We start from the raw sequence: 23,257 nt of genomic DNA on the forward strand, positions 1-23,257 counted from the left end.
TAAAATTGGACTAAAATAATTAATTAATATACCCATTGTCTCCTTTATGGTAAGTAAATCCTGATATTATGATTATACATTCACATACAATTCTATGTGATGCGGATCACTTACCCTAGTCCACAAGGGTAGTCCCCGTTGATCATAAATCAATAAATTTGTAGGTCGGTATCATTGACGATTACGATTAGTTCGATCTTTGCAGAATCAGATGGGCATTATAGATCAAACAATGACTATGATTAACTTGATATCTAAGGAATGTGGTCGGTAAGATTTCATGCAATCTTACAGTTGATACTTGATAGGAAGCGGGCATAAATTAATTATAATTACGGGTAGATTTTTTGGAACATAATCAGAGATAGACTTTGGGTTAAAGTAAAAATATAAAAGCTTAACCTAATTTCACCACTGCCTTCTTTGATTCCTTCTTTCACTACAACACCCTTTTCATCCGTCTTCTTCCTCCCCTATAACTTCACCCTGGTATTTCTCTTGTAGTGCTTTTCTTTGTTCTTCTTCTTCTTCTTCTTCTTGTTATTTTTTCTCCTTGAATAATATAATAACTTCATAGATAACCTAATACTTGTATAGATTTATATTGTACAAGCATGTCAATGGGTAGCGGAAATGGTGGGGAGCTCAACAGCCGCCATGCGTGCGCGGCGTGCCGGCACCAAAGGAAGAAGTGTGACGATGATTGTGTGATGGCTCCATACTTCACAGCAGAGAAGGAAGAAGCTTTCAGAGCAGTGCACAAGATTTTCGGAGTTAGCAACACGTCAAAGTTGCTAAAAAACCTAGAGGATAAGAACCACAGGGGTAGGGCTGCGGAGTCTTTCATATGGGAAGCCTGTACGTGGAAGCAAGACCCTGTCAATGGACCTCTAGGTAAGTATAGACAATTAGAAAGAGAGATTGCTCTGCTTAGAGACGCATTGCAACGACAACAAGAAGAAGAAGAAGAACAAGAAAAGGATTGTTTGGCTTTGCCATCATCCACAGTGGAGCAAGAGTCAATTGCCTTGGACCAAGGGAGCAATAATGGTAGTGACATGACTTATGGTTATGCTAATCAAAATTTAGCACCTACTAATGGTACTTATAGTTCTCTGTTACAAGGGCAAGAGGTCACAGAGAGAAAGGGATTAGTGGATAATAATTGTGTTACAGGTTCTAATTATCAGCCAGCAGTTATTTCACAAGGTGGGCAACAAGCATTAGGGCAAGGGAGACAAGAGACACAAAGAGTGATTGGATTTGGTCCTCCATTAATGCCATTTGACCCAACAATTCAAGGAGGCAATGGAAGGCCTATGCGATTTCAAGGACAGGGCAGAGGAATTGCAGGATTGGATTGTGCAATAAATTCTCCTATGGGGCCAAACATATATGGGCAAATTAGAGGCCATGTAGCTTTTGACCCTTCTCAGAGACAATTTGGGCAAGTGGGTGCAGCTCAGATTGGCCCAAAATTTAGTGAGGGTTTTCCAGGCCACATGAGAGCTATCACCCAAATACAGGATGCTGGGTTTTTACCTTATCATCATCATCTTCTTCATCATCAGCCAATTCATATACAAAGACAGGGGATGAGCCAAGCTCAAAATCACCATAGTTTTCAACAATACTCTTTCAACAATCACCAGAGTTACGAAAATGGTCAAGGTAAATGTCTTGTTCGTTTAGGAATACATTTTTGGTATGATTATGTACATTTTCCAAAGTTTGTAACAATAGTGAGAGAGAGAGTGATGAATAATTATTTTATTACTAATTTCTTGACTAAGACGTGTTTATTGTGATTGTAGATGTAGAGCACTTCAATCAAGTGAAAAGTGAAAGGCGATGAAAGATGCAAAGTGATTCCTTTAGTTATAGCATCTATATACTTTTTTGGTGAAATTATTTCATCCTCATTATTTACGAGGATCATGTGGATCAATCCACAACTCATTTTAATTGAAAAGTTATTGAACGTAATGTCTCCTTCATATTAATCATTATTTTTTTTTATTCTATTGTTTAACTTTAATAGTCATTAATCTTTAGTCGGTTTGATTTTTGGATTTGATCCCATCTTAACAAGAAATATTCCATAGCTTATGTGTGTGCAAGGTCGATTCACACACAAGAGGTGCGAACCTAGGTTTGACGTGTTTACCAACAATTTGATAAAAAAAGAAAAATTAGTCATCTATTATTAAAGGTAACTCATTAACTAATTCTGTTTTATTGGCATAATTTAATGTCATTATAAGTGGACATATACCTTGTGGTGTATTTCTCTGTGTAGTTACTATACTTTCATATTTTTATTAACTTTTTTTTTGAGTAGTTTATACCTTTATAACTGATGATCTTGGTGCCTAAGCTATGAATACAATTATCGCTTTACTCTAAAATACAAACAAACATAGTCTTCATGTTCATCCAGTTCAACGCACGTGAGCTATCAGTAGTCTTTAATTGTCCCCCATCTTCAATGTTCACGAAAATTTTAGGACTCTGTTATTGTTGCTTCCTTTTGATTTGAAGTCTTTTCATCATTCTTAAACAAATGGTTGAAAAGTCAAGGTGTGATCGAATTAGGGTCAATTTCAAAAGGACCTACCAACTTAGAAAAGTATAATGTACGACCGTGATGACGTCATATACACAAAAAGTTGAAAAAAATGGGATAATATATATGACCAATTTTATGGTCATCCCAAATCCACCAAGACACGTCTTCATGCACTCGTTGCGTAGAGTCACACACCTTGTTGACTTTACCAACCCATTACCCCATATCATGTGAAGAAGCTAATCCATACTTTTCCACTGTATTGCATCTGAATTGCCAAATTATTTTTATAGAAAAATAATTATATAAGTCGATTATCTATCGTTTTCGTAATGTATTTCTAATTTTAGATACATAAATAACATTTGTCCGCACAGTAGAACATGTTGGATTAAAGTTATGTTATGAAGACAGTCTTTTGAGGAGCAATATATCACCTCTTCAACCCATCTCTGGGGCATCGATCCTTTTAAACCCCAAAATCACCCGAAGAGCCTATACCGAAAAAAACCTCTGAATTTCAAAATTTTCCATTTTCAGTTCATGCTTGGTATGATTATTTTGGGAGAAAAAAAAAAGAATTATAGGAGTGGGGGAATGTGTATTATCAAGGGAAGCCAAGGGCAAAAGTCGGTCACCACCTAACAATCAAGTGGTGGAAAATTAGTCCAAATTCTATCTTTGTTGGTTTCTATCAACTCCCTCGTGCCAATAAAAATTCTTTGACCCCACGTTTGTCCCCTATTTTAGTCCAACGTTATATGCAAGTGGAGAGCCATATGTCACAATCTTGAAAGCTTTTCTTTTTCCAATTCAAAAGGCTCCTTATAAGAGAGGAGGAGGAGAAGAAGAAGAAAACTTAGGAAGAACTAGGAAGCCATGGTTTCAGCCTCCACGCAAAATGAGCTACCATTGAATGAGAATGACTCACAAGACATGGTCATATACCAAGTCCTAAATGAAGCCATGGTTATCAACCCCTCATTCTTGCCACAAAGACACCAAATAAACCACCAACCAAATGGCCTCGAACCCTCTAAGAACATTGGGAAGAAGCACTATAGAGGCGTGAGGCGGCGCCCTTGGGGCAAATATGCTGCTGAAATCCGTGACTCTGCACGACACGGTGCGCGTGTATGGTTAGGAACATTTAGCACAGCCGAAGAAGCTGCCTTGGCATACGATCGAGCAGCTTTTAGAATGAGAGGTACTAAGGCCCTGCTTAATTTCCCACCTGATGTAGTGGCTGCATCATCTTCGCCATCGTCTTCAATTCATAGAGTTAGGCCAAGTTTTAGTGTACCCTGCAGCTCAAATAGTAATAGCACAACTTCAGACTCAAGTGGCAGCTCTAGTTTGCTTTCAATTGGGACACCAAGATCAGAATCTCAGAGCAACACAAGTAATGTGGAGGCACAAAATACGCAGGGTCCAATCATCTAGAAAGGTTCTGTCTTTTTTCATTTCTGTCTACCAAAGCATTAGGACATTAAATTTCATCTCATATAGTAAGTTGCAGAGCTGAAGGTGTGTGGGAAAGTGTGTAAGTTTTTTTTCTTCTTCTCTAATTAGCCAGTTTCTTGTCATAGCCTGTGTATATTAGTTTTGCATGGTTTGTGTATGCTTTGTTGCTTTGCCAACACTCACAAACACACAAATGTAATTCACAGCAAAAGAGGTACAGAAATGTACTGCCGCAAGAAGTGAACTTTATTGGTTTGTATTGTCATAAGAGGGCCAGTAAGGCCAGAAAGATGCAGAGTTATGGGTGAAAAAGAAAGACCTAGAAGACTGAATCAGTTGGAATTTTTGTGTTAATGCCATCTTTTATTTTCTGGTTTTGGAAATGAAGGCAATCTGTTTGTGGAAACTAACTTCATGAGAAAAAGATGAAATTGATGAGAACCAATAAGCATATGGTTCCACAGAATGGGAACAGAAACAATCTTCAACCTGTTCACATTTGACAGTCATTCTTTACTTGGTATACTTGTCAAACGGGCCAGCATTTGGTTGGTGGGTATACAATATAAAAACTTTTTGGCCTCGTTTGTTATAGAGGATTAGACTAGCAAAATGCCTACAATTCCGTGTTTAATTGATATACAATTAATTACCAGTTTGGTTAATTAAGTCCTACCTAATCCCATAGTATTTTTTTTCTTTTTTTTTTTATTCCTTTTGTTCTATTCTATTAGAAGTTGAACCCAAAACCTCCATCTTGACCAGGTATAACTTGGGAGAGCTATCTAATTTCATATTCAAAGTAAATATAATATCCCTTGCAGAGGCCAAAATTGTAATGGCCAATCAACCTCCATTTTACTTAAAGTAGGAGAATGGTAATTCATAATAGACTAAACTTGGACAATACATTTTAAAATTTTCTTATTATAAAAGGGGAAGAAAAAAAGTAATTAGATAAGTTGAAGGTATGGTAGGGTTGACCTTGAATAGGGAGACAAAAAAAAGTAATTATAAAAAATTAAGGTCGGTTTATAGTGGGTGGCTTTGCTTTATTTTTTCCTTTTAATTATGAAAAGATGGTTGAGCATGTGAAAATAGATAGACATGAGATAGAGATGGTGAATTTGAACTTGGCATCTCTTCTTTAAAAAGAGAGATTTGACAAATAATTGAATTGAACTATTACATTGAAACCTTTATGTCTCTGTTTAGAATCTGTTCTGATATGTTATATCATTTTCCAACTTTTTTCTTTTTATCTCCCTCTCCCTCTGAACAAATTATGCAACCTTAACTTAGCACCTTGTTGATCAATGTTGCAAAATACATGGGAAATTTGGTGATTTATATGATGTTATGCTAACTCTTCCTCTAAGGCTAGTTTGAAAGAAAAAAAATACCTTATACAGCATCTCCTTGACTAGCAACTACAAAGAATGTTTAGAGACAGACAGAAGCATTCATGTACAAGATTTTTGTCAAAAAGAAGACAGCAAACTGTCCAAATAATCACTTCCCAGGTCTTGGAACTCAAACACATCAAATTCATCCCCCAACATGTTTTGCATGCTTGCCTTCCTTTTCAATGCAGGTTTTCCATCAGTCATTGCCTCAACACTTTCTTCCCACTCCCTCAATGCTCGCTTCCGCGAATTCGAAACATTTGTGGATGAGCAGATGTTGAAGCAATCCAACCCCATAGCCTTTGCAACTGTTTCAAGAGGGAAGTTGAGATTGGCTTTTGAGCCTCTGATTCTCAAAGCAGCCTTGTCATAAGCCAAAGCTGCCTCCTCTGCAGTCTCGAAAGTCCCAAGCCAAACTCTAGCTCCTTTTCTTGTTGAGTCTCTAATTTCTGCTGCATACTTACCCCATGGCCGCCTCCTAACTCCGCGGTAGTGCTTCATAATTTCCACTTTCTCTCTTCTCTTCTCAACCTTTGCTTCAAATTCTGCGTTTGCAGCCCCATTGCCTTCTAACTTGACATTGCTTGACACCTCCATATTGTGTCCAGGAACAACACAACTGTCAAGAAGCTCTTCCCAGGCCTCAGTTCCCATTGATATCCACCTACCTAGACTTGGTAGCCTTTCTAGAATTTCCATTGACCCTCCTCTCCCATCAAGAGGAGGCAGTTCTTTCCAGGGTTTAGACAACTCTGTTGTCTTTTTTGCTTCTTCTTTCACTCCATCCACACCGATAAAGCTCGCCCACACGTTCTCTAGAATAGCTTCAGATGCAACCTGTGCTGCATGAGGATCACTATGTACAGCCATGTTACCAAATCTCAAACCAACTCTCTCACTTTCTCACAAAGTAGATATGAGGGGAGAGAGAAGATTGAGAATTGGGGAATATAAAGCACTAAAAATAGACGCGTGAACAGCTAAGATATATATGCTTTTGTGCTCTAAATTATGAATGGGAACTCAGCTGCAAACTTGTAGCTCAATCCAGCTGCTAAATTCATGCAGGATTTTAGGACTTAATTGCTTAAAATAAGAAGAGGGATTAATTTTTAAAGTCTCCCACATCGACTTGTGCGGTTGTTCTAATCATTTGCGCGGCTTTATCGATGTAGATTGTAGATTCTATGTACTTGGCATTTTATATTTTTCAAACCTCCCTCAAATTCATGAAGATTGCATAAGAAACAGAGCAGAAGAAGAATTGAAAGCTGGCTAGAGTATAATAAGTTGAATTTTAATTGGCACGTTTACACCTCTCCCTATTAAACAATCCTAATTCTCATTGACATCATTTTTTTTAAATCTCTCGTCCCACAGAGACTGCTAGTTTTAAAGTTGAAAAGTGCCACCCTTTCTTCGAAGGACATTATAAAGTGATTTAAGTTTTGACTTATGATGATCCTTTCTGCTAATACATCTGCATAAACTTATTTGGTTCTAGAAAAATCGGGAGAAATGGCGAAATCGAAAACTCTCTGCTAAGCAAACAATCAGACCCTTAGGCCTTAGCCAAGAGACCCAGAAGGGCAGAGCAGAAGCAGGTGATCGAACACGGTATCCAATAAGCTGGCATATCTTAGAGCACAAGAATTGCCAGCTTTGATTAAGAAGAAGGTGCATTAATAAAGCTATCAATGTCACAAAGAAGCCGCACGCTTCACCTTAGAATATTAATTAATAAAAATAATTTGAACCAAAAAACAAAGAAAGAAAGAAAGAAAAGATAATGAAAATAATAAGGGCTGAGAGGACAAAAGGGGAGGTTTGATTGCTGAAGATCAAAGCAAGGGATGTTGTTGTTACACAGATGCGGCGTATTAACATGTTTTATTGTTTGTTTTTTTGAAGTGGAGAAACTTGTGCAGCAAGGGATCGCAAAAATCAATGGGTGCATTTGAATGAGCCGTGTTAGAAAGAAATGTATGCAGTAGAGCCAAAGGGGTTTGACTTTGATCACCTCTCTTTGCTTCCATTGGTGGTCAAATCAGCACATATTCTTTGCAAGATTAAAATCTGTTTGGTAACCCTCGCTGACTTTAGTGAAGAGTACCAAGAGGCTTGGACATTCGGCTTAGTCTGTGAGAGAATTGGGCTACAATTTTTTATTGAGGCCCATCTTTTAGTCATATACTTGGGCTCTTTTGCATAGTTGGTACCCGCACTACTTTACGTTTTAAGTATTTCTTGTCTTTATACAACTCTTTTGGTGGTTATCAATGAGGTGTCGGTTCGACTTGCCTAAATTTTTGGTGGGCTTCTAAATGATCTTGGATTCAAGCTCGTGCATATTTCTTGTATGTGTGAGTTTTCCTCCCTCCTTTCTCAATATTAAGCAAACAAATAAAAAAACTTAAGGGGTGGTTGATAAATTCATTGATTGATTTCTGAAAACGAGTTGATGTTCCAACAAATCTCTGCAAATCTTTTTGTGGCAGATCAATGCAAGTACTTGAAACCAAATGATACTATTAATAGCAATTAGTGTAGTTATCATTTTGAGATGGTAATGTTGTAGGCTTGTGTTGGTTAATGATAATAATATACATACTTTGCCCTAGGAGTGGGCATCAATCTAGGCAAACCAAACTAGCACAATTTGGTTTGATTTTGACCAAGAAAAAAATCAAACAATTTAAAAATTAAACCGGACTATATATGATTTAGTTTAATTTGATTTTGAGCTTTTATAAACCGACTTAAAACAAATAGGACCGTTTATGTGTATATTTATTTATTTATATTACATTTTACATGTATAATACTCTAATTAGTTAATAACTATATATGGATATTTGAATTGAGCTATATTAGTTATTGAAATTTGAAGTTTTATAGCACGTTGAGCTTGATGATGGTTTCATACTCTAGAAAATGATTTACGTATGAAGCAAGTTGTGAATTTGTTGGTTATAATTGGTCTAACAATGGTGAAAAAATGTAAAAAGAAAGGGAATTCGGTTTCCTAAATGAATTTTGTTAAAACTAAACCGAACTAACCGTTATATCGTAATTGGTTCGGTCGTAGTTTTGAGGTGAAACATATCCAATCTAGAAAGTGCCCACCCCTACTTTGAATCTTTTTTTAAAACATATATTTTACCAAGTCTTTAAGTCGTGTATGGAAAACAAAAATATTATTGAAAAATATGTATGTATATGTCTAATACAAGTAATCAATAGGAAAATACTAAATTTTTTTTATACAGGTAATAACTCTAGAAAAGTAAAAAATCAAAAGGGGACAATAGAGACTCGGGTAATTCCCTAATAGTAATGGATAAAGCTCCAAATTACTCTTATCGATAAACAAAAATAGGTAAATTATTTTATTTAAAAAAGGATCCCAATATATATTCAAAGACTATAGCCATGGCTATACATTTTAAAGATTTTTTTTTAAAAAAAAAGGACAGTTATACACTTCAAATATTCAAAGTGTATAGCCGCATGGCTATACTGTTTATGAAAATTTGCTCTCTTATATAATCCATAGCCTTCCTAATTACTCTTCTTCTCACTTTTGAATTCAGCTTCTCAATCATCCAAACTAACTCCCTCTCTCATGGCTTTGCAGTGGAGAGCATCATAACAAGTCCTCTTGATAAGAGCTGTCAAGAAATATGGCGTTTTAAAATTAAATTCTGTATCTAATGTTGTTGGCACTCGATCTGCCAGGGAATACAAGCTCAATTGTATGCATGCTTTGATCCTCGCATAAAACATGAATTTTTCATGTTTTATGCGAGAATCAAGGCATGCATAGCTTGTATTCCGTGACAAATTCAGTGACAACCGCATTATATACAAAATCCCATTTTAAAATGTCATAATTCTTAACAGCTCTCATCAGAGGGCCTGTTCTGATGCTCTCCACTGCAAAGCCATCAGAAAGGAAGTGAGTTTGGATGACTAGGAGCAGAATTCAGACGTGAGAAGAAGAGTAAATTTGGAAGGCTATGGATTATATAGGAGAGCAAAGCTTTTATTTATTATTTTTTTTTAAAGGAAGAAAGCAACGGCTAAATTTTTTTTTGAAGGAAGAAGAGGGAGCAACATCTAAAAAAAAATTTGAATATTGAAAACCTTTGACAATTGAGAGCAACAACTAAATTTTTTTTTGAGAAATTTGCATAAATACCACCTTAACTAATAGGGGTGGGCGTGTTTACCACCCAAAGAATAAAATTTGACTGATTACTACCTAGATTTCAACTTTAGTGCAAATCTACCACCTCGATTAAACAGAAAATCTATGTTAAATAAAGTTATGTAAAGACAATTTTGTCAATTACTATGCACTTAAAAAAATAGAAGAAATTAAAAACAAAAACAACCCCACCTCAAGTCCTATGGTAGCCCGCCCCACCCACTGCTCAACAAACTCTCTTCTCTCTCCCTTCTATCAATTAGTTTCAACAGAAATTAAAGAGTAGAACATAAAAATAAGGATAGTGGCAGATGCAAGATTGTGACCTCACAGGGTCATAGTATAAAAATGTCAAAAAATATTGAGAAAAAAATAACACTAAAAAGATAGTGCTTTCACATATAACAATCAACCAGATGTGATCAATCACTGTTAAATTGCATATTCAATACGAAGATAAACTTTAATTTACTAATGAAACCATGAGAAAGGGAAAAAAAAAAAAAAATCTTATTTCTTTGTTACGAACGAACAAAACAATCAATGATGTAGTACACTATAATTCTTGAGCCACGGATAGGCTAAATGGCTATTAAAAATTAAATAATCTTCCCCAGCCAAATTTTCTAAAAAATATCATAGCACAAGCCATTAAATGTGAATTCTCAAGAGGACAAGGGAAATCTACATGTGGTGGCAAAACAATTTCTACGTAACAGGAACTCAAAAGTTAGAGCAAGACATCGAAGAATTGAGGAAATCCCAAAAACCAATACCCATTTGATCATGCTACTTTACTTTTTTCCCATCACTTTTTCATTGATGAAAATGCATTGCTACTTGACTTGAAGTCAAACACATATATGTTTATCGCTCAACCATTTGATTTGAGCATGCCTGTTCATAAATAGATAGCTCTCCCGCTTTAACTTCCATAGATGATTCTTTAGCTAAGAGTGCACACAAAACATATCAAAACATTATGGGGAACGTATCGATTGGCATGCTCTCGAAACTAGTAGTAGTTATGCTGCTGTTTCATCTTGTTTGTTGGGTTCGGGGGAATCCGCTGGGTACTTTAATTATCTGGCCCAAAACAGTGTCATTTTGCCCGAGTTGTTTAAAATAAATAAATAAGACAGCTGCACTGTGCTTAGCACAGCGCTTTCTCTTTCAGCGATTTCGTCGAACACCTGGTGTGCAGCTCCAAGAGGTCGCTCCAGCAGCTCCGAGGGACCTTCAAGCCTATTTCCATGGCTTCCAAGAGGTCGTGCTACCCCGACGACCCCACTGTGGCTCCGCCACTGTTGGTGGGTACGATCATCTGATTTGTGAGGTGGTGTGTTTATGTATAGGAATGGGCTTTTGACTGGCGTGGAGAAAGGATGGAAAGCTGTTCACAAAGTTGGTAGAATATATGTATTGCCTTGCCTCTCAAGTGATAGTGCTGCTGGGGAGAGAAAAAAACAAATAGAAGAGGGAGAGGGGGTCCAAACTGAGCAAATTCTATCTACGCAATTACATACAATTGTTAATTTTATTCCTCCTCTTCCCTACATTATGCTTGTTCTGTTCCAAAGTGGCTTGCTATATTCCTAATTTTATTGTTTCTAATCATTCATTATATCTAAATCAAGAATTTTGTGACTGGTTATTGTTAGAGAATGTAGAGCAATAGAAAATTCTGAATTACATCTTGAAGCTGGAAATTACATGCCATGTTCTGCTGGAATAATATTCTATATTTAGTTGCATCAATCCAAGAAAAGCAACCTAAAAGTCCATGCAATGACATGACTCATTGATCACTTATATACATATGTAAATATGCATTTAAGATTCATGAGTAAGGACGACAAGTTGTAGATCTAAGTCTTAATCAAGTACTAAACTAAACTAGCTCAACAAACGTTACATCAATCAAACTGAGCAATGCATAAAGTAAAGCTGCCGCATGCATGCCTAAAATTTGAATTACCTTCTAGACCATTTCCTCGGCCGCCTAGAAGAAGAAGAAGCGTCAGCAGCGCAGCAGTCTCTTTTCATCCATTTTCCCTTGGCCTCTTTGATGAAACTAGTGTATGTGTATGTGTACGCTGCTGCTCTTCCGCTTCATGATGATGATTTGAACGACTGGTAAGTATTGGCGTCGGCCACCATGGAAGCACAAAAGGAAAGACTGGGAAGACAGATCTCCCTCCCCATCTTAAACTGAAAGGTGTGAATTGAGTGGTCCAAGTGGTCTCCTTTAACATTCTTGCACCAATGATGTACATGACAATGCGACCAAACAATTGTAGATACAAAGACATCCTCATTATTTGGATCGAAAGCTAGCACCAAAACCCTTTTTGTCCTCCCGTGGTGCTCATCGTTCCACTTTTTGGTGAGAGGATTTGCCGAGATTAAGTCGAACATGCGAGCTGTGTCTACCAAACACCATTTTGCAGTCTCCTTGACTTGACCATGACCTTTCCAATCCCAATCCCAAACACCATGACCATCGTCTTTCAACTCCCAAACACTCACAGCACCTAGAGTGTGAGCAGGATCATCATGATCTAAATTGGTAGAGGAGAAGACGCACATCCGCAGACACCCTCCTCCTCCTCCACACTCACTTAGGAAGTCAAATTAACCTTCCAGATTCGATTTCAGGCTTATTAATGTAACGAAAGACATATATACTATCATCAAGCTGGTCACGAGGAGAGTAGAGATCCAACCCAACAGTAAAGCCCTCAACATCACTCCACCAATACAAGCTTCCATTGTGAGCATCCCATTGCTTGGTGTATGGATTGCATATGTAGTAATCACGTTGATAATACGTGGTTGCACAACACAAAATTAAATCATTATATGCTCCTACCACAACCGGCTCACCTTTATAAGGATCAACAATATCAGCTTGGAAACAAGGGAGGAAACTCAGAGACAACTCATGTTCATGTGGTTGATGATCAGGAATGACATGGAAAAAAATTTCCTCTCACATGGTTCATCTTCATTGGGCTACTCCGATGATGACGTGGAAAGAAATGTACTTCTTCTTCTTCTTGTACGTCTTCTATCCGAGATGATTATAGCACGTGCACGTGCACGTGCAACGATGGGGTTTTGGTTGTCACTTTGGATTTGGAAATAGTGTCGAAAAAAATAAGATCAAAGATGAGACTGAACCAACGTTTGTCTCAAAGGAAGTATGTAATGAATTTACTCATTGAAATAGGAATGTTTGGATGTAAGCCTGCTGACACACCCATTGATATGAATCACAAATTGTGTGAAGACATGGATCAAGAACTAACCAATAAGGAACAGTACCAACGTCTTGTTGGAAGGTTAATATATTTAGCCCACACAAGACCAGATATTGCATATGTTGTGAGTGTGGTTAGTCAGTTTATGCATTCATCCAGTGTGTCTTATAGGAATGCAGATGATCGGATCTTAAGATATTTAAAATCAACCCCTGGGAAATGATTAATGTAAGACCCGTGTCTTGGGGAAACAAGAACGGTGAGCAATCCCACATCGCTCGGGGAGGGAAATGTGAAGTGTCTTATATGTGTGGGCACTTCTCTTCCTAGCAAGAGACCTTTTGGGCAAGATAGCATTAGCTTGAACCCAAGAACAAAACCGTGATGGGGGAGGCCCAAAACGGACAATATCTTGCTGGGGAGTCGGGTCGTGACAAATAGTATCAGAGCTGGACCCCGACTGAAAGTGTGCCAATGTGGACCCCCAAGAGGGGTGGATTGTAAGATTCATGTCTTGGGGAAACAAGAACAGTGAGCAATCCCACACCCCTCAGGGAGGGAAAGCTGTATAGCAGTATGAAATAATTATAGGCACAAAATTAGTTGAAACTCTTCAATCGGTATTTAAAAATCTGAAAATTTGATTTCGGTGAAAGTAATTCAAGAATAAGTGATTTTGTTACATATCTTACTGGTTCCCCCAACCAAAATCCTTTTTTCAGACAAGGAGCTTTTGAGCCAGAGCTTTGATAGCCTCCTCAGCAAGGATTTTATACATTTTTTCTGTTGGATGAACAGCATCCCAGAATACATATTTTTCTGGATCAGTGCATGTCTCTAAGCCCCTGCATGAATCTCCAAACTCTATGGTTCCAGTCCCGCAACACCCTTTTGAAGTCTCAGACAAACCTGCCAGTTTTCACAGAACTTAAATTCTCAGTCTTTCTGATATTAATGTATAGAAAGAAAGCAGAGAAATTAAACTTACCGTACAATGCTGGGTTGTTTATGGCATTTTGGATAATACCATAAGCATCAACAAAGGCAGTTTCCATTCTAGATGTTGCGCTTATGGTCTCCAATTTCTCTTGTATCTTGGAATTCAATGAGAATGCCACTTTGTTGTAATTTTCGGCACATGTCGTCACGTCCATTATCGTTTTGACAAGTGGCATGCATCCCAAAGGAGGGACCCCAACAACAACCAATCTTGTGCCTCCTAGCCTTTGCATTTTCTGCAAGAAAATTAATGGCAAAAAAAAAAGTTTCAACCAGAGAAGGGTACAAAATGTAAATTGGATAGGGCACGAAGGGCAGTATGGCCAAAAACTATGAGATTAATTTAGAGATGAAGAGCACCTGAATGGCATTAGCCATGCAAGAGACCAAGTAATTTTGATACTCTTCCACAGTGAATTGCTTGGGGCGAGTTGGGTCCAAGTAGTAGTCTTGGAGAAAGTCATTTGTGCCCATACTCATGACGAAGAGGGCAGTTCTAATGATATCCTCAGCTCTCTTCTGACCAACCAGTTTTCTTAGTTTGACTTTATAATGCATCAAATACTCCAGCTGGCGGGGAAGAGATAGAACACTCTGTTGAACCATAACAAGAAAAGTTTAAAATCAAAATGTGACATGTTGCATTTACTTAAGTAACATCTAATTAAGTACTTAATCCCAAGAATTTACCGAAATATTAGCGGTGAAATCATCGTAACCCGAAGCAGCTGATGCAAAACTAGCACCATGAGGCAGATCTTCCAGCTTCAGATTGGGGTCAAGAAATGGTGGGATTGTTTTTGTGTAGCCAATAGCATCCGCTGGTAATTGATAAAGGGGACATTTTCAAGTTAATTAAACGGCATACAAGATAATATTTATTAATGTGACTAATTAATCATGCTTACCAATGAAATCTGTGGCAAGCCTTCCATTGCTGAACCTTCCAGTTGGGCGGCCATTGAAGAAGTCTTTGCCATAAGGAAGGAAATTGCTCTTTATGGTGGTCACTATAAAATTGTTGTTGCCAGAATCAACACTTGAATCTCCAAAGACCAAGATACATGTCACATTGTAGCGAGCAGCAATTTCCCTCGCTTTAACAATGTCAAGAGCTCCCGAGAGCAAAGGCAGCAGCAGCAGCAAAGCCAATTCCACGATCACAAGTGTCCCCTTCTTCTCCACCATTATTGGCCAAGTTTGACGCATGACAGTGGAAAAACTTTGGATCTTGTTTTGTGTTGAGCTTGGCCTCCCTCACCTCCTCTTTAATATGCTGATGTTGTAAATAGCTTGGACTGTAATTTTAGGGACAGTGAATTTAACGCTGAGCAGATATGTCACATAAATGTTGTAGATTCTAGAGCCCGTGTTAGACGCACATAAAAGTCGTTTCGGAATGATAATGTTAAACTCTAGTTAAAGGTGGCGAGCAAAAATATTCTCTTAACTTCATGAACTAAAATGATCCCAAATCATATAGTTCTAAATGAGATGGTGTGTGATTATTAAGCAATAAATTCATGTCTCTGGTATGGACTGTACCAGCTGTTGGCCAGCTAACAAGTCGAATATTGCAAGGGCCATTTTTAAGTTTTTGTTCCCTGGTTTTTATTCATATAAAGTTGCAATATTATATATATGCGCATAGCTGCATAAAGCAAACTGGAGATTTTTCTGTAGCAGATGTAATGATAGATAGTGAATGCTAAACATTTGTGTGGTAGAATTGCATTGCATGGTCGCTGGACAGAATTGAATGCTCCAACAAATTTCTGCTCATCTTTTATGGCAAGTCAAGAAATTGGCTGTCCAATTATTTGGAACCAAATTTGAGTCTAAGTTTACATTTTGAGATAGTGATGATGTGCCTGGCTTTTTTCTCGTGTTGATTTATGATATTGGATTGGGAAATACCACATTTATTGTTTGAAAAGCAAGTAGGTCAGAATCAGAAAATACTTTTTCTCAAAATGTACAAGCATTCATTGATCGTTTTGACCCACACAATTTACTGATTTGTGTGATACTTGCTGCATGTAGTAATGTCATTTTGTGTCAAAAAAATTGCATCCTACTATTATTAAGGTACACTTGAATGTCATTTGATCATAAAGATTTGGGTCCTATTACTTCTATTCATAATCAAATAAATATTGTATTATTTGAACATAAATGAGGAGTGTTTCAATACATAACTATTATTCGCTCATATGATGCAGGTTTTTATCATTTTAATTAGTTTTTATGAAGCAAAAGGGGTCTACTCGAGTGAAAAAATGAATTTGTTAACTGCAATTAGTAAGTCAACAAGTTAGGTAAGAGATTAGTTACAAATCAGGTGCTTAGCATGTGTATTAGTTAGACAGCTAATCTATGTTGCTATTCTGTTAAGGAGTGTGTTATGCTTTGTAATAGTTAGTTGATTGAAAATACAATACAGAAACACTTCATTCTTCTTTAATTCTATATATTGACTTGCATTGACTATTCTTTGCGTTGACTTATAGACTAGAAGTCTCAAGTTCGAATCCTCACGGCATCATAGTTGTGTTTGTGTGTGAGAAATCCTCACCTTATAATTTAGACTATTGCTTGTACTAAAAATAAAAAAAAAAACTAATTTTCATGAAATGGATTAAAATATGTATGGATTAAAGGGTAACATTTAACTTTAGTCATTTAAGAAAATTTACTAGGGGTGTACATTGGTTTGAAACCAATGAATTTTTATTAATCCAATTGAATCTAATTTTTTATTAGATTTGAGATTTTACGATTCGATCCAATATGTTCAGATGTCAGGATCCAATCCAATCCAATGTACATTGAATTAGATTGGATGATCGGTTTGCACGAAAATGTGATAATTGCAAAAATAATCGTATAGAATTCAATCCAATAGAAAATACCATTAAGTATGTACTAAATAGACATAAATAAATTTTAGAAAACAACACTATAACAGGAAGTTCGACATTTAGAGTTTAAATTACATCAATTCCTTAAAAGAAAGGCTTAAGTCAACACAAAAACTTAGAAATCTATAATTTTTATGCTATATTAACATAATTTTTGTAAAGAATATCAACAAAGTTGTGTTGGTGTGTTGTTATAAGTGGAACGTGAAATGTGGTTTAGGTTTGAACACTAGGAAATGCAAATATTTGTATATATTTTTAAAAGGTTGGATCTTTTCAGTTTGAATTGGATTTCAAACTTTGAATCTTTTCAGATTAGTTTGGATCCTGTACATCCCTAAAATTTACCAAGATTTCGTTGTAGCCTAGTTGGCTCTCACTCGAAAGACCCGGGTTCAATTCCGGCAACGGGACTTTTTAATTTTTAAGTTTGAACTTTGAACCTTCAAGACCATTTTCCAAGCACAAACGGCGTCAGTCCCGTCTGCGTTCGTTTTTGGCGGGAACAGAAAAACATTTTTATTTTAATTATTTTTACGTCTTCTATTGTCTCTCCTCCTCAGTCCGAAAGACGGATTAGGGTTTCGAAATTTTTGCAGAGGGAGAGATGGAGAGGCCTGGCAGTATGAGAACCGTGGGAGGAGGGATCGAAGAGAACATATTGGCAATCCTCGACTCTTCTGAAGCTAAAGACACTCTGGACGCCTTCGAGGATAGTAAGTCTAGCTCTGTTATTGGCTTTTGTTGCTAATTTTCTGTTTGTCTGCCAAGAAAATTTGCTAGAAAAGGAAGTGAGCGAGCTAAAATTAGTTCACGTCTTAGTTGTTTTGGTGCTCGGAAAACGAAAATTTCAACTCAGTTCTGTCTCACAGTAGAATTGCACCGTTTCATCTGTATCTTTTCTTCCAACATTTTTATAATTTATTTGGTAATTGATGAACAGGAGTCGCTTTTATCGAAGCTGTTCGTGCTGCTTCCATTGTAGCAAAAAATGGAACTCCACCTACCTAGTATATATCTCTCTTTGTTATAGGCATACGGTAAATTGATATTTACAACGCATGTCTGCCCTAATACCCATCTGTTTATATCAATCTTGTTGCACAGTAAAATGTATGAGGCAATCTTCTCCATCTTGAGGATTGGAAAGTCTCTAGAATTGACTATGGCAAGTTTTCAGCTTTTGAATGAGTTAGATAAGGTACCCAGTCGCTCCATTAAAACTTCAATTTATATTCAGATGGTGCAAAGTTTTCTTACTAATTCTTTTTGCCTTATTTTGTAGCGTTTCCCTCGGGTAAATTCTTCTGATGTGGATAAATCAAATTCATCAAGCAGTGTGCCTGAACTAATCATGGTTCAAGAGGTACTAAGGTTTTTTTCCTCCGTCTATTTGATATAACTTTCTGTTGTAACTGGCTCATATTGTATCATAATTGATGTCATTTCTCTGTGCTTGTTAGGTTGGGTTTCCATTCGTTTTCAGCTCCGAAAATGCTAGCCGTGAGAGGGGAGCTGCTAATAACTCAGAGGGACCAGTTGACTCATCAGTGAGTTAGATTTGATGTGGACTGGCAGTTTGCATTATTTTGGAGTTCTTAACCATTAGTATAACAGTAATTAGTTTGTTTACTTTGCTTTTTCTATTTCTATTTGGAAAGAGTCATGGTGCATAGACAAGGGTAATAGATCACCGCTTGAGACGTTGTTGTAGTGTGACGAGCTACTTCAATTTCCAGCTCATTTTTTATTTTGTTTGGAACTCTAATTGGAACTTGATTTTCAGTAGCTTATCTGTTGCAATTTCACCTTGCTTAAGTGTTCTCTTGCCAACTGCAGGGTTTCCAACTTTTGATACAAGACCTTGCTGACGCAACCGATGAAGGAAACTTACGAGCATCAGAAACAAAGGTTAGTTCACTCGCAGTAAGAGAATAGAAAATGTTCCATTCAGTTCGTGCTAGCTAATCTCATCGTTGTATTGTAAAAAAGCTGTCTTTCAATTTGTGGTTATGAGTTTTGACTGAGTGTTTTGTTCTGGTAGTTTTATGCCATATAATTACTTAACTTGTCCTGCTTCATTGGATAGGCGGAATTTCCCCATCTTTTTTGGTCTTACTTGATCTTCTTTTGTTGCAGTCCTTAACAAACATGCTATTGTTTCAATACCTAGTTACCGTTTTTGAAGGAGATTTTCGACCACGTAACAGTGTCTATGAAGGTAAATTGATATCTAATTATCGGTTATTTTATGCCTCTAACTTTCTGGAAGTTTCAATTTGCTCGTTATTGTTTGCAGATACCATGAACTGGGTAGTTCTGAGAGAGTCTTTACTGAACATGCTTCTGGTATCCCTTTCTCTTTCAAGCCATGAATACTGAAGAGCCCGTTTTCCATTGTTGATTATCTGGTTATTAAGTGATTTTTATACCACGAATCTTCCCCTCAAAATTAAGTTATCTTTTGAAGGTGTCAAGAAAAGTAAACTACAAAAGCTTGATGAAGGATTGCTTGACCATTATGTGTAAACTGTATCAAAACTGTGCTGGATTCACCGACGATCTGATATGTTCAGAGAATTCTGCGGCACAACCAGCTGAAAATTTTGATACTGCTGCTGCAATTTCTTTACTTGAGGTAGGAAAGCATACCTGCATAGCCATGCAGAAGTTTCTAATAATGGTAAGCCCCTTATCAATGTTTTAATATTTGTAGAAACAGTTTCTGCATTGGCACTGATTTTGGTCCTGTTCAGATAATGGAGCTTGATGTGTCCAAGAAGAGTGCAGAGATGCAAGGTTCTACTACCCGAGCTGATGGTGTCAGGTATTTGTTTCTCGTTCTTGGTAGAGTTAAAGTTGTTATCTCTCTCTCTCTCGCTCTCTCTCACATGTATCATCTTCTATTTGTTGAGGTAGCTGCACTTTTTGGGTTGGTGCAGAACTCCTCTGGTGGAGATAATTCTGGACGAGCTAACATACAATAGAGATATTATTTCCCCATTTCTTCAGGTTCATATTTCTTTTAATCGCTATCCCTTTTTCGCTTGTGGTTTGCCATGTTTCTGTATCCATATATAATCTGTGTGCCAGCCACCTCACACGGAACAAGTTTCATATCTCTCTTAAAGTTTGACAATGTATCTGGGTTCATATGCACTTGGAGTATGATTAGCAATTTTTTTGAGTTTTTGGAATTTCTTATGCTTCATTCCTAATGTTTAAGAATGAGAAATTTGACTATTTATGATAAGTTGGCCACTATGTCTTCTGCCAGTTCTTTATGAGGATGCATTGCAGGTTTTCAATGAACCTAAATGGAAGCTTGAGGTAGTTGTGCAGTACTTGTGGAAATACATTGGTAAGGTAAGCTTTCATGGTGCGGTAATAAAACTATTATGTTTTAAAGTCAGCCAACCAAGGTACTTCTGTTGGTATTTCCCCTTTTTTTTTCCTTCTTTTATCTGTGTTTTTATTGTCCTGAAATGCTTTTTATTTTTGGTGTTATCTGTTGTCTGCTTACTTTTTCCTGAGTGCGTTTGATATGGTTATGAAGTAAGTTGAAGCACAATTTTGCGTTATTGATAATATCCTCATTTAACTTATTATATTATACTTGTTGTAGCCTTCTGTTCGCACTCGTAGGTCAAACAGTCCTACGGACAATGCATCATTCAGTGGAGCATTGAAGTGCTTTTCAAATATCACCAGCACAAAAAGTACCTTAAAAAAGATTAGGACAGAAGTAGTTCAGTTGTTGTTAGCACATGGCTTTCAGGTGATTATTCTTTCTATTCATACATACTAGTAGTATTCTTCTAATAAAATTAGTTTTATGGGGTGATGTGTTGGTTGATTCTTCAAAGGATGTAAAATCAATTTTCCGTAACATTCTTGATTGTTGTGGTTGTGTGTTGATTTTTCAGGCTCATTTGTCGCTTCAAAGTGAGCACCATCCTGTTGAAGACACCTCTGCTTCCAATGAAGAAAGAAGTTGCAGCTTGCTTATTGAGATATGCAAGAATATAATATCTGCATTTAAAAATATGAAGACAGCAGACAAGTAAGATCAGAATCAGAACCAATGCTTCATGTTTTCTCTGCACATGTTCATGCCCTGTAGTATTTGGCTCAGTACTCCTAACATTGTTTTTAACTAACAAAGGTTAGGCATAATACATACAAACTTGAGCTTGTTCAAACAGTGACCATGAAACCAGTAATGTTGTCATGAATTTGCTAATGTCCAAATCCATTAATGGAACATAATATCCATGTGGTTTATCGTTTTTTCTTATACTTTTTTCATTCATTTCTTACATGTACTCTTGACAATTGAAATGTCTATCGTCAATTTCAGTATCTTTTGTTTTTTCTTCTTTTTAACCTCATATTATTACATTACATGGTTCAGGCAGATGGAGATTTTGTCACTTGGAAAGGAAGCACTATTTACGGCAGCTACTATCATATCAGCAAAGTCATAGTATGTTTCAGGTAACTTGATTCAAAGCTCTTGTATGTCATTATATAGTAGGAATTGGCTCATATATGCAACGAACTGCACATTCATGGATGGATATAAAAAATGCCCGCTAAAATAATTGACTTTGACTTGGATCTTGATCATGTTAGATTGCCAGGGATTGATTTTTATCCTAAGCTACAACAATTGTATTTTCATCTGAAGAACTGCTCCGCTCGTTTCCGTTTTTTTTTTTTCAGGTCAGGTGCAAATAGCATCTTGTGGAAGATTGACAAGCATTAAGGAATGTGCTGCATGCGTTATTTTGGCAGGTCCTAAACCTTCATGCAGCTCATTTATCTTTGTTTTAGGATATATCTGTAGAAGACTGTTGGAAATGTTTTTGTAAATGCGTATTGCTTTGGCTATATATTTAAGAAGAAAAAAACCCCAAAATGTATAAATATTTATGAACAATGCCATCTCTCCAAAAACATAACTTGAACTTGATGCATCCATACATGCTACCTTAAATTCACATGATCAATCAAGAATGTTGAATATTACATCCCACAAATCCAGATTCAAATTCCAGTCCATTGTTAAATCTTCCGTCAAGCCAACCGACGAAAATTATGATTGTTCTTCTATCACATCATTTGAGTTCCTGAGAGGATTGTTAACAAAATCAAAAACTAAGTCGAAAAGCAAACACAAAGATGGAACAAACTGCAAACACCAGGGGAGTATTATTTATTTACTTGGGGGATTGCGAGTCAATCTGCATTGTGACTGGTCCATCATTGACCAAGTTAACCTGTTTATTACACCATTATTTATATATAAATGATCCAAGACTCAGAGAGATTTCTCAGGATAATGCAGAAAGAGTAAAATGAACTCTTTACCTTCATCATTGCTCCAAACACACCATCTGCATGCACACAACCGTAAAAGAGATCAAATGCATTTCGAAACGAAATGGAAGTAGCTAAAATTGACAACATCTGATTCTGAACAAAAGATTTAGTAATTCATGAAGCAAAGCAAGCAATATCACACCTTTGACTGCATCTGGTTTGTAAGAATTTCTGAAGCTATCCACCAAAGAAGCATAAAAGGGCTTTGCATTCTGGGGCGGCATTGCCACGTGGAAGTCTGGCTTGTTACCCTTCAACACTCCGTACAATGTAAACTGGCTCACTGCCATTCACACTCTCACAGCATTAGAGACTTCACTTCTTCCAAGTATACAAATCCAATAACCAGCACAAAAATAAATAAAATTTACCCAGTAAGACTTCATAATTTCTATGCATTACCTGAAAGATAAATACAAATATTTAAAGTAAACATAAAAGCCGTTAATACAGTTGAAGTTAGGAAGGGGAACGAGGAGAAATTACGTTTTGGTCCCATCCTCTGCCGGAGCTTTCATTTGGGAACAGCCTCATATTCAAGACCTTCCGGCATCTGAAAATTTTAATTAACTTCTCTCGGTTTAATTTTGAAATTGAAATCAAACAAAAAAGAGAGAAGCTCAAGAGTCAAGATAGAGAGTACATGTAGTCGGCATCGGAGTTGGAATCCGACTCGTGGAGGCCCACCAGGACCAGCAAACCCGGCCCAATCTCCGACACCGTGCGCCCTTCTACCTGCAAATGCGAACAATTTGCTATCTTACACCGCTGAGGCGTTGGATAATGAAGAAAAATAAAACGAAAATAAAGAGAGAAAATGTCTGTGAATATGATTGTGTACGGACTGACCTCGACGCTTGCGGAGGCGACTCGCTGGACCACGGCTCTCATCGCTCTGATTGGTTTGGGTTTCGATTGGAAGCGGACGTTGTTGTGGGCTTGGAGTTGGAGAGGCGCTTGCAATGGCAATGGCAGGCAGTACATGTTTTTCTTATATTTTTCTTATTTTATTATGCCCCTAAATAAATAAATAAATAAAC

The 23,257-nt window shown here is 37.0% G+C and overlaps 6 protein-coding genes across 6 annotated transcripts; 3 read left to right on the forward strand and 3 right to left on the reverse strand.

Moving 5' to 3' along the window:
* Nucleotides 621–1,855, forward strand: LOC18779526 (LOB domain-containing protein 27). The gene is made up of 2 exons (XM_007213441.2): nt 621–1,671; nt 1,815–1,855. Exons 1-2 carry the CDS (start codon nt 621–623, stop codon nt 1,853–1,855), a joined length of 1,092 nt encoding a protein of 363 aa, XP_007213503.2.
* Nucleotides 3,368–4,416, forward strand: LOC18780251 (pathogenesis-related genes transcriptional activator PTI5). The gene has a single exon (XM_007212057.2). It carries the CDS (start codon nt 3,449–3,451, stop codon nt 4,010–4,012), a length of 564 nt encoding a protein of 187 aa, XP_007212119.1. The 5' UTR covers nt 3,368–3,448; the 3' UTR covers nt 4,013–4,416.
* LOC18778883 (ethylene-responsive transcription factor ERF091) lies at nt 4,202–7,658 on the reverse strand. Its single transcript, XM_020562893.1, has one exon. It carries the CDS (start codon nt 6,307–6,309, stop codon nt 5,515–5,517), a length of 795 nt encoding a protein of 264 aa, XP_020418482.1. The 5' UTR covers nt 6,310–7,658; the 3' UTR covers nt 4,202–5,514.
* On the reverse strand, nt 13,538–15,288 carry LOC18779695 (GDSL esterase/lipase At5g45950). The gene is made up of 5 exons (XM_007211422.2): nt 14,820–15,288; nt 14,602–14,732; nt 14,272–14,505; nt 13,901–14,147; nt 13,538–13,821 (listed from the first exon to the last, which is right to left on the reverse strand). The coding sequence occupies exons 1-5, from the start codon at nt 15,118–15,120 to the stop codon at nt 13,631–13,633; spliced, it is 1,104 nt and encodes a 367-aa protein (XP_007211484.2). The 5' UTR covers nt 15,121–15,288; the 3' UTR covers nt 13,538–13,630.
* Nucleotides 17,137–21,817, forward strand: LOC18778285 (negative regulator of systemic acquired resistance SNI1). The gene is made up of 16 exons (XM_007214383.2): nt 17,137–17,548; nt 17,776–17,842; nt 17,940–18,033; nt 18,118–18,198; nt 18,296–18,382; nt 18,672–18,743; nt 18,972–19,053; nt 19,132–19,181; nt 19,303–19,515; nt 19,589–19,659; nt 19,775–19,844; nt 20,133–20,198; nt 20,458–20,610; nt 20,759–20,895; nt 21,247–21,329; nt 21,558–21,817. The coding sequence occupies exons 1-15, from the start codon at nt 17,440–17,442 to the stop codon at nt 21,317–21,319; spliced, it is 1,425 nt and encodes a 474-aa protein (XP_007214445.1). The 5' UTR covers nt 17,137–17,439; the 3' UTR covers nt 21,320–21,329; nt 21,558–21,817.
* On the reverse strand, nt 21,764–23,241 carry LOC18781175 (D-tyrosyl-tRNA(Tyr) deacylase). Its single transcript, XM_007212064.2, has 8 exons — nt 23,067–23,241; nt 22,861–22,952; nt 22,704–22,770; nt 22,589–22,619; nt 22,360–22,500; nt 22,206–22,231; nt 22,059–22,114; nt 21,764–21,964 (listed from the first exon to the last, which is right to left on the reverse strand). The coding sequence occupies exons 1-8, from the start codon at nt 23,199–23,201 to the stop codon at nt 21,931–21,933; spliced, it is 582 nt and encodes a 193-aa protein (XP_007212126.2). The 5' UTR covers nt 23,202–23,241; the 3' UTR covers nt 21,764–21,930.

The sequence above is a fragment of the Prunus persica genome, chromosome G4, assembly GCF_000346465.2.
Source record: "Prunus persica cultivar Lovell chromosome G4, Prunus_persica_NCBIv2, whole genome shotgun sequence".
Classification (NCBI taxonomy): Eukaryota; Viridiplantae; Streptophyta; class Magnoliopsida; order Rosales; family Rosaceae; genus Prunus; species Prunus persica.

Excerpts from the sequence above, each read along its gene's own strand:
- LOC18779526 (XM_007213441.2), top strand. The coding sequence starts at position 621 with ATGGGTAGCGGAAATGGTGGGGAGCTCAACAGCCGCCATGCGTGCGCG. Across the intron at positions 1,672-1,814 it reads GAGTTACGAAAATGGTCAAG|ATGTAGAGCACTTCAATCAA; the intron begins GTAAATGTCTTG and ends TTGTGATTGTAG.
- LOC18778883 (XM_020562893.1), bottom strand. The coding sequence starts at position 6,309 with ATGGCTGTACATAGTGATCCTCATGCAGCACAGGTTGCATCTGAAGCT.
- LOC18778285 (XM_007214383.2), top strand. The coding sequence starts at position 17,440 with ATGGAGAGGCCTGGCAGTATGAGAACCGTGGGAGGAGGGATCGAAGAG. Across the intron at positions 19,054-19,131 it reads ACGTAACAGTGTCTATGAAG|ATACCATGAACTGGGTAGTT; the intron begins GTAAATTGATAT and ends TATTGTTTGCAG. Across the intron at positions 19,660-19,774 it reads ACCCGAGCTGATGGTGTCAG|AACTCCTCTGGTGGAGATAA; the intron begins GTATTTGTTTCT and ends GGGTTGGTGCAG.
- LOC18781175 (XM_007212064.2), bottom strand. The coding sequence starts at position 23,201 with ATGTACTGCCTGCCATTGCCATTGCAAGCGCCTCTCCAACTCCAAGCC. Across the intron at positions 22,771-22,860 it reads AACTCCGATGCCGACTACAT|ATGCCGGAAGGTCTTGAATA; the intron begins GTACTCTCTATC and ends TAAAATTTTCAG. Across the intron at positions 22,501-22,588 it reads AAATTATGAAGTCTTACTGG|TGAGCCAGTTTACATTGTAC; the intron begins GTAAATTTTATT and ends TGTGAATGGCAG.
- LOC18779695 (XM_007211422.2), bottom strand. The coding sequence starts at position 15,120 with ATGCGTCAAACTTGGCCAATAATGGTGGAGAAGAAGGGGACACTTGTG. Across the intron at positions 14,506-14,601 it reads ATTTCACCGCTAATATTTCG|AGTGTTCTATCTCTTCCCCG; the intron begins GTAAATTCTTGG and ends ATGGTTCAACAG. Across the intron at positions 13,822-13,900 it reads AAACAACCCAGCATTGTACG|GTTTGTCTGAGACTTCAAAA; the intron begins GTAAGTTTAATT and ends GAAAACTGGCAG.
- LOC18780251 (XM_007212057.2), top strand. The coding sequence starts at position 3,449 with ATGGTTTCAGCCTCCACGCAAAATGAGCTACCATTGAATGAGAATGAC.